Genomic DNA, 12,062 nt, shown 5'->3' with positions numbered 1-12,062 from the left:
AATAATTGAAATTCGTTCCCCGGCAACGGCGCCAAAAACTTGATGTGAATATTTAATGCACTGGTTTTTTATTTATAATTCCTAATTTATCGCATCTAAACCACACCTTACAGGCAGTGAACCTGATCGAGTATAATATAGCTTTGATAAGCAAGGGTGTCGAACATAAGGGGAATGGTGGTGAATTGATTTAAAATATTTGATTATAAATTACACAAAACACACAAAAGCAGTAAAGAAATGGTTTATTAAATCTCAAATGAACAACTAATTAGCAAATCTCGATAAACTAATAGGAAAACAAATCTCTCCAGGTACTTTGATTTAGATAAATTACACCTTAAAAACATAGACAATTGCATACACAAATTCATTTATTCATGTTCATCGATTCCTAAAATGATTAGATTCGCGTTCACTGTTACTAATCCTTTAGCAAACAAGTCAATTCAAACAGTGATCAATTGATTAAACTAACATGCTTCCTAGTGCTCAGTTCGTATCAAGCAAGAATTGTAATAACAGTTAATCAAATTACTAATTCAATTAAACCTCTTGTTGATGGTTTATCACACAAGGATCACACATTAACTTACTTATTTCCTAGTTAATCCTAGTTTCACATTCGTTATTCCTAGTCATATAATCTTGATGGTCATCAAAATCATAAGAGACAAGCAATCAAGCAGATGTTCATACAACTCAATTTACTTGACAATTAACAGCAAATACTTATCATTAACACGTAAGGATCTTTTAACAAGCTTGGCAAGATAAATTAAACATGAATCAAACAATCCAATATAACAATTAATCCAATAATCAAGGTTTTATTTAATCATAAACTCAAAGTAAATGGTTTTAACACCAAAATCAGAAAGCAAAAACATAATAGTATCACAGTGGAATGCTAAGCATGGTCACGTTAACAAACCACATGATTACCGACACGTATCCGCTCTCTAATCCTTCCGATCTCCGCTCCCGTCAGCTTAACGGCCTTCCGGCCGCCTCTTAGACCCTCAAAACGGCTTGCCAGAAGTTAATTGTCGACTAAAATAGGTTAGAAGTCGGAATCCCCTTTCTGGTTAGCTGATAATCACTTTTTATAACCCTTGGAACCGACTTACGTACGCTGGGCGTAAGTCGATTTACGCTGGGCGTAGTAGGAATCCATCCGCGATTAGGAAGTCTGGATAAATACCCAGTACGCTGGGCGTAAGTGCTTCAACGCTGGGCGTAGCACTCATCGTGCAGGTACGCTAGGCGTAACCTATATTACGCTGGGCGTAATTGCAGTTTTCAGCATTTTTTGTTCTTTTAGCTTCTAAACCCGATTTCTGCTCCAATCTTTTCTTTTCCGCTCTATCGACAACTAATTGCTGCAAATCATAATTCAAAGCATTATAAGTACCTTTTAGTTCTAAAAGAGAATAATAAAGGCTAAAATATTAAGATATAATGTATATAAATATATATAAAAATACACATATCATTGAGATTCCATTTTAAATCAGTAACTCCAAAAACGTCCAAAAATAATCAAGGATTGACCGTAAACGAATCCGAAAACCCCATAAGCTTAGCGTTGACCGTAAACTAGAACTTTGACCAAATATCCTCCGTAAACGCTAAATCCGTGTTTGGCAAAAGTAGTTGTTAGCTGGAAGCAAGTAGCGTGTAGCTGGTAGCGGGAAGCTGTAGCTTTTATTTGTTATATGGATGTTTGGTAAAAGTAGCTGAAAGCTTTTGAAATGTATAAAATTACATAAAAGGACAATTGATTAAAAATAAATAAATATATAAATATATTTTTAAGGGTAATTATGGAAATTGATTTCAAAAGCTCAGGAGAGTTTTGTTAAACGCTACATGAAGTAGCTTTTAGAATCGGAGAGTTTTGTTAAAACTAAAAGCTAAACGCTCGTACTGCCAAACGAAGCTTTTTGTTTATACTAGAGCGTTTTATCAAAAGCTAAAAGCTAGAAGCTCCTAAACGCTTCCAAAAGCTCCGTGCCAAACATGCTCTAAATGTTGACCGTAAACTCCAAATTTTGACCAAATGAATTCCGTAAACCCTTTAAGCTAATCTTTAACCGTAAACTCCAAACTTGACCAAATAGCCTCCGTAAACCTTGATTTATTGTTTTCAAATTTTATCAAACTCCCTTAATACTCGTGAATTAGATATATCATTCAAAGTCTAATCCCGATAAATTAGAAGGATATATCTGAACTTCCGATGAACACGAAGAACACAGGAAGAATAATCAAAACTAAATTCACGAAGAACACAGGAACACTAATCAATAAGAATTTAAGGTTTCAAAATTATAATTTTTCTGAATAAGTCAATAATCCCAAAAACAGCTAGAATTGATTCCAAAGTCCTTGAATGCAATTGATACCCGTTATAGCTCTGATACCAATTATAAGTCCCAAAACTATGGATCTTATATGACATCAATCAATCTATTCAGTGAATGCGGAATGTAAACCAAATAGAGATTTAAGAACACGAGATGACTTTCAATGCACACGATTCTTTTAACAATAAATCGTCTGGTACATGGAAACTGTGACTTCAGTCGTGAACCAAACAATGAGAAATTACTAACTTATTCACGGCTAAATACATCTATATATATATATATATATATATATATATATATATATATATATATACATATATATATATATATATATATATATATATATATATATATATATATATATACATATATATATACCAGTACAAAGCCTCAAAAGCCCAAACCATCAAGACCGTAAACACTAAGTGTTCTCGGTTCAGCCAACCGCGAACATATACGGGCCCACTAACATACTAACATTCTAAGCCCAATAAATAGAAACATTATGAACCCAACATAGACCATAAAAATATAACCCAACACAATTGTTGACCCTAATTATTACTGTTGGATTAGGTGTCTAAGCCCATAACTATTATAGGTATGTATTCGACCCGAGAGTAGCATGGTCCATTTGGGTTGCATATCCTCAGGACAATTTGTTAGGATGAACTTTTGAGAGAAGGTTATTTATGGTTTATTAATATATTATAAGTTATAATATATTAATATGAAATCATATGTTTTAATTAGTATTGATCAAGAATTAATTTAGTGGTCAAAAGAGACGAATTAAATCTATGGGGACTAATTATGATAATTAGTTATATTTATATGTGTTGGGCTTATGATCCATGTTGGACCATGTTTATGTATGGATACATAAAGAGTTGGGCCACATGAACCATAGATCATAAAACCCATGGGTATAGATTTGGGTTATATCCATGACCCTAAAAATCCCACATATAAATAGATACTTCATTGCCCAAAATCGCCACTTGTATCTTCTTGGAGTTCATGGTGTCTTTTGTGTGCATGGAATTCTCTCTCAAGTTCATCCTTTGTCCATGGTGTGTTGTGATTCCATTTGAGGCTTCCACACTATTGGGGCTAAGCTCTTTAAGGCCAAATGCACCAAGACTTCAAGCTCCATCAAAAGGTATGTTATGCTAACTAGTACCTTATATGGTTTATGTTAAATGCATGCTAGTTGTAAGATTAATACCTTGGAAACCATTTGCATGTATAATTAGTGAAAACATAGATTCAAGGTATTTAGGGTTGTATGTGCACCATAGGATGTTGTAATATACCAAAACCCAACAATTACATCATCATACTAATGTTTATCCTAGAAACACGAGCGTTATAGTAAAGTTGGAAACTTTACGTAGCCATTCAGCTTTTAGGGCAAGATCTGTAGTTTGGGGTTATGCCTTTGGTGATTAAGTGCTTCATGATTAATCCCTCACCTTTTTAAGCCTAGGGTTTGGGTTTTGAACCCATTTTGGTGGTTCTTAGGGGTAAAGTTGGAAACTTTACCCTTCTAGATGCCATCTGAGTTAAGATCTGAGTTGTGAAGCTCTTAGTTTTGATAAGGTTGGCTTAATGAATTAAGATGTTGGGTTTCTGGCGAACTCGACGATTTTATGGATAAACTCGGCGAGTTAGATCGGTTTCTTCCCGACTTTGCAGACTAATGGAGAAACTCGGCGAGTTGAAGGACAACTTGGCGAGTTAGGTCAACTCGGACCATTGACTTTGACCTTAATCTTTGACCAGATTTGTCTTATAAGGGGTTTTTAGGAATTTTGAGTTGTGTTTAAGGAAACCGTTTCTGTTTAGGGGTTGAGTAGAGTCGATATTCGGAGACGGGATCTGTTCAACTATCATTCTGCATTCGAGGTAAGTTTCCTTATCGGGTTTAACAGGTCGAAGGCACTAATACCGGCCGAAGTTTATGTTATGCTGTTAGTACGCTGGTTGTCTTGGTGACTCTTGCATGTGCTTGTGTTTATATGTTTTCCACGCTAAGGCCCGATACTGGGCTGGGCCTGATGGATATTGTATGGTATGTATCACTGTGATTATTATATGTTTATGCATTTATTTGATATATGTAATTGTATGTCCATTTTACCGAGCTCAACTAGATGCCGAGCGGGGACTGATGCCGGACAAGGTCCGATGTCGGGCGGGGCCCACTATCTGTTTATTTTATGTTACTATGTGGTATTTTGGGGGAACTGAATAAGATTTGTGCTTACCGTTTTCAGTTTATGTTTAAGGTACTTCCGGTTGTAAAAGGAAGAGCTCAGGATGATTGCATCACACACACAATTGGGATTCTGCTTATGATGTTTTACTCTGATTTTATGACAATTGGTACATTAGTTTTTATTTAAATGTTTGGATGATATTGGAAAATACTATTTTAAAAATGAAATTATTGGGACCATATTTCTAGATGTTACACTCTAAGTCTCCATGGAGGAAGGCGGTTTTTATATCAATTCACCCAGGATCAAACATTCTCGAAACAATACAATAAATGTAGTCAACCTACCTACCGCTAGGGGTATATAAAAAAAATCCAAATCCGAAGAACAATCCCAAAATCACATCCAAATTTTCTGAAATTTTGGATATCCAAAATTTCAGACTCGGATTCGGATTCGGATAATGATTTTAAAAGATTTCAGATATTTCAAATATCTAATCCACTGACATATTTAAGTAAATTCAAAAAATTAATTGATAAAGTTATAAATTAATATAAATAATCTTGTAAAGGTTAGCAACCAATTCATGGGTAAATTTAAAAAAAAAAAGACAAAATTTCAAACATGGTCTTAGTTCTTTTCGGTTTTTCCCTAATATAGTTCTTATGAAACTTTTATTTTTGCATGGATAGTCCTTTTAGAGCAAACCTTGTACGTAAACAGTCCTTATTATATATGTTTGTTAGATGGATTGGTAAAGTTAAAGAGTTTTGAATAATGATTATTTTTACCATTTTGTGAAATTGTGTAAAGATCATTTCTGAAATTGTAAATAAGTTTATTAAATCTTCTATAATTGTAATAAATCATATAAAAATAAAAAAAAAACCTAAAACATAGAAAATATGAGGCTTGTATAAATAAAAAATTAAGACTTACAAATTTTAACCATCTTGCATATATATTTTATTTAATATACAATTTTTTTTTGTCTATATTTAATCTAAAGTATTCAAACTATAATACATCATTAAATATTTTTGTTTTCTATTTTTTTAATCTAAAATTAAGTGTCCAATGTTATAAATAATTAGTGTAACTTTGGAAATAATAAAAAATTCTTTCTTAGGTTGCCCTCAAGAACTAAAATAACTAGAAATATACTTTGAAAGAGTGAGATAAATAATTATTAATTTATTATAGATTAATAATTTAATTAGAAACTAGATAAAATTAACTAGAATTAGTTCAAAATTAATTAGAATTTATTTGGAATTAATTAGAATTAATTTTGATTTATTTAAAATGTACATGGGATGAATCTTAGTTGTTCAATAGTTTAGAAAAAAGAAACATTCTGAATCCCCATAGAGTAGGGATGTCAAAAAGTCTCATAGGATCTCGAATCCGTAGGGTTTTGATCCCGTATGGAAGATATTTGTTAAACAAGGTAGGAGCAGGGGCGGGGGCAAGGCTAAATCTCGTTTTAATTTCGGGGGCGGAGACATGGGTGTGCAGTCCCATCCTGAACGTCTCATGGGGGCCAGTTAATATATATATATATATATATATATATATATATATATATATATATATATATATATATATATATATATATATATATATATATATATATATATATGAGAAAAGTGAATATACCTTTAAGGGTATATAAGCTTAGATACCCAAACTCACCATAATACGTCGTTTTGTATCACATATACACATTGTAATTGTCCAATGTTCTTCTAATTCAACTTCTAACTTGATATAAGTCCAATATTTTTATAAATTTTACATTTATCTTCCTCTTACATAATTTTCATTTTTAACAATAATATATATAGCGTAGTAGGTGTTCGGCATAAAGATGTGATATAAGAGGAAGTTAAGAGTGAAATTTTGAATATCTTGAAAGTAATCAAGTTAGGGTTGAATTTTAAGAACACTATAATGAATATATCAAACAAAATGACGTATTATGGTGAGTTTGGGTACCTAAGTTTATATACCATTAAGGATATATTCACTTTTCCATATATATATATATATATATATATATATATATATATATATATATATATATATATATATATATATATATATATATATATATATATATATATATATATATATATATATATATATATATATATATATAAAATAAAAATTGTGCTGCCCTCATGACATGGATCCAGTCGTTCACCTCACATACTTTTGAGGTTCGACTCTGCTCTTAAACTACCAAAAAATAATAAAAAGAGCTCTTTAACCAAAAACTAAATACTCTAACCATAAATATTAACCCATTTCTAACCCATGTTTGGATAGATCCCATAAAAGTTGGGTATCTTACCTATATGGTTAAGCGCCCGTTCCGCAATTTGTCGTGTTTGATAATCACCATGCTGAAACGCATCCAGAAGCGCTGTACTAACATTTGGGTTTCCCGACACTTGATACTTTATATCCTTTGTCCTCAATAATCTCTCCACCATCCAAACCGCCCCTCCCCTTAGACTCTCATTTTGATTCTCTAACAACACATTAAGAATCGGCTTAATCCCTTCAGCCTCACGCAACACACTCACCCCTTCTTCTATATACACCCCATCATTCAGCAAAGTTGACAGTGCAGCCAATGATGCCTTAACCACCTTCTCATTCTTATGGTGTAACAGATTCACTAATCTTGCCAAACATTCTCCTTCTAACAAACAAAATGTATCTCGTTGTGTGCACACCCCCCTGTGGACCCTACACATCCCTGACATGACCGGTTTTTTACTTAAACGGAGCAAACCCGACATGTGAAATTTTGGTGGTGGGTTCAAAGGTAATTTTGTTAAGTTTTTAGATTGGCGAGATAGAGATTCTAAAGCAAGAGCGGAGGCCATTTGAACTTTGTCGGGCCAGTTTTCTTGGACTAATTTGGAAAATAAAGCAGCGAGCTCATGTTGACGACAAAATGAGATAGCTTTCCGTACATCGGATAAAACAAAAGTAATCCGCGATAGGACACTTACAAGTCCTTCGAGGTACAAAGCCATAAAACGGATCCTTCTAGTTTTTCCTTGTGTGATCATTTTTGTTCCACAAACAACGATCTCAAAATCGCCTTCAATCAGCATTTTGCGAGTCAGTCTATCTTGTTCTGGAAGGTTCGCTACAATTCCAATGGCGGCTGCTTTCTCTTCGGTGTTGGCTATGTTTTCTGATATTACTTTAAATAGGCTACTGAGTTGACCCGCTGACCCGTACAGACAATTAGCTAATTCTTGGCTTATGTGTAATGAGAGGTTATGGAGAAGTTTTATCGAAGCCATGCGTAGGTCTTTGTGTGGAGCTTCGATCAACTGTAACAAAACCATGGTGGCACCGGAGCTTTTGATGGCGTTCACGACTGGAATCACGGCGACAGGGGAATTGGTGATTACGATGAGAACTTGTACAAGTTCATACTCGATTATGGATGATCCGCTGTTGCTGATCAAACGGAGTAAGCTGTCAAGCATGTCTTCCGAGAGCAAAGTCTGGTAGTTGGGCCCCACCGTGATGGAAAAGCAATCACAGTCGCAGGTTACTATGTTTGCGAGGATTGTTGCGGATACTTCTTTTAGTCGCATAGGAAGGTCCGAGAAAAGATCCTGGATAAGAGGTGAAAGTATGCCTTGTTCAACTAAAACCTTTGCACTTGTTTCACAAGAGGAGACTTGATTTAAAGCTTTCAGGGCGGCTTCTCTTGATTGCGTGTCACCGGTTTTCATGAGGTTGATTAGAGACAAACCTGCACTTCTTGCTACAAAAACTTTCGTATTGTTGCTAAGCTCACCGAGGTATGAAGCCATACGTAATTTGATCTCAAGGGAACCTGAAAATGATTGAATGACATATGATATATAGAGTATTAATGTTTATATAATATAATGAATATATATGTTCACATACTACTGAAATTAAAAAATAAAGCTTCATGGAAGTAATACCTTGAAGAAGAAGTGTCAAAAAGGGTTGCAATCTTCCATTTTCAGCCATTTGCCTCACGTTGTTCTCATTCTTCTCTAGATTTTTCAAAATTTTGTCAGCCTTCTCAACAATTGAAATATTTTCTGATTTGTTATCTGTCATTCCAACTAAAATAAGGATTGCACCATTAACAGAACCAATTTTTTCACACAAAGCCTCTGATTTTGAGAGCTCATAGAGCAACGAGAAAGCTTCTTCCCTTTCTTGGGAATGTTCATCAGACAAAAACTTCACAATCGAGCGCACTCTAACACCATCAGCCATTATTTCCTGCAAATCAAAAGATAAGCAGCTAGCATCTCACACACAAATTATAAAATACATTTGCAGATATATTTGTTTCTTAACCTTATTATCATTGTCATCTTCTACCACAACTCGAAGTGTTTCAAGTGATCTACACCGGACTTCACTACTGGTGCTTTTCAACATCTCAACAATCATGGGTATGAGATCAGCATTACGAATAATGTGCTTGCTTGAAAGATTTTTAATGCAAAGTTGCTGAATAAACATCAATGCCTGCAAACTATCACTTTCAGACCTTAGTCCCAGAGATAAATTAGACATGAAATTTTTTGACCACTTGATTATGTCTTCATAATCACATGGCAATTTAGGTCCCCAATCTGTGTCTGTTTGCAAATCCACATCCAGTAACTTATGCTGCACAATTTATATCAAAGCATTTCCATTAGACTTTATTTTATCAACTATTGATCTCCAGATTTTTTCTACTTTTTCCCAACAAAGGGTTCTCTTACCTTGAAATTGTAGAATGTTTGAGACAGTAGAAAAAAAAAACATAAACATAATGAAACGGGTCTTGTCAACTTACTTTCTCAAGGGGCAGAAACTCAATGCCTTCTACTTCAATCGCATTTGGGCAATGGAACTCAATTTCAAGGTCAACATTACCAGTATCGTTGACAAAGTACTGATACAATTCAGCTGTCAACCATCCATCTTCTCTCTCATGTGCTACAAACAAAACCATATAGTTTGTCTTACTACCGGACTTGTACTTGATGCCTAAATTGTCCTTCCTTTTGAGTACATTCATAAACACAAGGTTTACTTTGTATATGATATTTGGTGACAAAAATTGTGTCGTCACATGTGCGGTGAAATTTCCAAATAAACCTCTTCGGTTGCACACTTCAAATCTGCATGAAATTTATAGTATGTAAAATCTAGAAACTAATTAAAGGAGGAGATTGCATGGAGAACTAACCTTGATTTATTTTTACCATAATACGGAACATAATCATGAGGAGGTTCAACGAATGAAGCACCAAAACATTCTGCTGATATCATTTCACAATGCTTCCCATTCTTATTTAACGAGAACCACTGTCCATCAAAAGAGGTCAGGTTAGTTATACTATGAGAGTAGAGATTTGGAGAACCAAGATTTTCTTGGTTTTCAATTTACACGATTGTGGTTAATTTGTAAATAGATATCTATTTTCGTTTTGCTTTGGTGAAATTCCTTAGTAGATAAATAAAAAATCTAAAGCGAACTACCGTGTTGCCCTCATTAATGATGATTCCACTGGAGAGAAGCATCTCAAGTTCCTCTTTGTAGACCAGAGACTTAACCATCTCCTTAAACTCCTCTGGATTAGTAATCCCCTGTTGAAACTGAAGCGCAATCTCAAGTTTTTCAACAACATGACACATCTTTGGCCGTTGTACCCGAGATTTCATCAAACATTGGTACGCGATTTGTGAAAATGTTTCCAATGATCTCATATTCATTCCTTGCTTCAGATTATGAAAGATAATCTCATCTAACTTTTTCTCTTTATAGCTTTTTTTCCACCTTCGAACTAAACTCTGAAAATGATTATTGTTAACGTTACGTTCGAAGCATAGGCTCCCGCACAACACTTCAAACAAGACGACTCCAAAAGAGTATACATCGGACTCTTTTGTTAGGATACTTGTCTCCATATACATCGGATCTATGTACCAAAAGGTACCAACAACATTAGTTGCAAGAAACGATTGCTGCTGACCTGCAGGTCCTATTTTCGAGAGTCCCATGTCCGAAACTTTAGCATTCCAATTCTCGTCTAATAGGATGTTGGAACTTTTAATATCTCTGTGGAGGACTCTTTGTTGTGTCTCCTTAGGATCATGGAGGTAGCAGAGTCCCCTTGCAGCCCCGAGGCATATCTTGAGACGTTGTGTCCATGTGAGACTCATGCTACTCAAATGACAATCAAGGCTTCCATTACTGGCATGCTCGTACACAAGGATTTTTTCTCCATCCTCGTCGCAAAATCCCACAAGAGATATGAGATTATCATGTATGTAGCGGGAAAGCATGAATATTTCTTTCAAGAACTCGGGGTTTCCCTGCCCGCATTTGCTACTCAGACGCTTAAAAGCAACCCTGATTTGCCCCTCAGAGTCAGAGAGTACCCCTGCATATACCTTCCCGAATCCACCTTCTCCAATAAATTTCTTGTCATCAAAGTTTCCGGTGATTGTCTTTATCTCTTTCAAGTTAAAGTGTTTAAGATCTTGAAACTGCTGCTGCAAAAAGGACTTCATTATTTGTGAGATCAAATGGATTGTAAGACGTTTCACTTTGAATTCTTGAAACTAGATCGTTGAAAGGGGCGTTGTTAAATAACCTCGAAGTACACTCATGTATAGGGAGAGCCATAAGACAGCCTGGACACGTGACACCTATATATATATATATATATATATATATATATATATATATATATATATATATATATATATATATATATATATATATATATATATATATATATATATATATATATATATATATATATATATATTTTTTTTTTTCAGTTGTAAACAATTTTAAATTGAAACTTTTATTTAATTTTTTTCTTTTCTAGGCAATTCATAGATTAAAATTTACACCCTTTTTATTTACATAAGTTTCTATGTTGTACCTGGCGTTTTTTTAATACTATTATAACAAAAAATGTAATAATTTAAAATAAAATTACATCAATAAAAATATCTTCTCAAATACATTTAAACCGACAAAATATTGTATATTTTGGATAATTACTTGATCTTTAAGGATAGATTATGTTAAAAAAATATTTTAACACTCGGTTATTATTTGTTACAATTTAGTTACTAAGTTTTATAATTTTTTTAAGGAAATTAACACTGTAGCACAACAAAGTTTTGACTTTGTCTCGGATTGGTCATTCAAGTTATTTTTCTACGCAATTAGTCCCTAAACTTTCAAATTACCTTTTAGTTACGCCATTATCCTCAATTTTAAAAGGTTAGCCGATTCCGATGCTACATTGGCAAGGCTGACCTAGAAGCTTCATCCCTTTGGTAATGAAGACGAAGTGAAGAACTGCTACTATGACTCCGACACACTGGAAAGAATATCGTGGACAGCAAAAAACCTTGCACGCCGCTTTTTGAA

The 12,062-nt window shown here is 34.0% G+C and overlaps 1 protein-coding gene across 2 annotated transcripts; it reads right to left on the bottom strand.

Moving 5' to 3' along the window:
- Positions 1–810: 810 nt before the first annotated feature.
- LOC111920543 (U-box domain-containing protein 43) lies at positions 811–11,249 on the bottom strand. Of its 2 annotated transcripts, XM_042898532.2 has the most exons (7): positions 10,151–11,249; positions 9,858–9,976; positions 9,462–9,789; positions 8,972–9,289; positions 8,584–8,893; positions 6,954–8,468; positions 811–1,382 (listed from the first exon to the last, which is right to left on the bottom strand). In XM_042898532.2, the coding sequence occupies exons 1-7, from the start codon at positions 11,183–11,185 to the stop codon at positions 1,366–1,368; spliced, it is 3,642 nt and encodes a 1,213-aa protein (XP_042754466.1). In that variant the 5' UTR covers positions 11,186–11,249; the 3' UTR covers positions 811–1,365. The 2 variants fall into 2 exon arrangements, with proteins under 2 accessions (XP_042754466.1, XP_023771893.2); XM_023916125.2 differs by lacking the exon at positions 811–1,382 and having other exon boundaries at positions 6,781–8,468.
- Positions 11,250–12,062: the final 813 nt, after the last annotated feature.

This window comes from Lactuca sativa, chromosome 9, assembly GCF_002870075.4.
Source record: "Lactuca sativa cultivar Salinas chromosome 9, Lsat_Salinas_v11, whole genome shotgun sequence".
In the NCBI taxonomy this organism is placed as follows: domain Eukaryota; kingdom Viridiplantae; phylum Streptophyta; class Magnoliopsida; order Asterales; family Asteraceae; genus Lactuca; species Lactuca sativa.
Note: the sequence above shows the minus strand (reverse complement) of the source record. Positions and strands in the feature narration are given on the sequence as shown.

Excerpts from the sequence above, each read along its gene's own strand:
- LOC111920543 (XM_023916125.2), bottom strand. The coding sequence starts at position 11,185 with ATGAAGTCCTTTTTGCAGCAGCAGTTTCAAGATCTTAAACACTTTAAC. Across the intron at positions 9,290-9,461 it reads AGTTTCTGCCCCTTGAGAAA|CATAAGTTACTGGATGTGGA; the intron begins GTAAGTTGACAA and ends TAAATTGTGCAG. Across the intron at positions 8,894-8,971 it reads AAGATGACAATGATAATAAG|GAAATAATGGCTGATGGTGT; the intron begins GTTAAGAAACAA and ends TTTGATTTGCAG.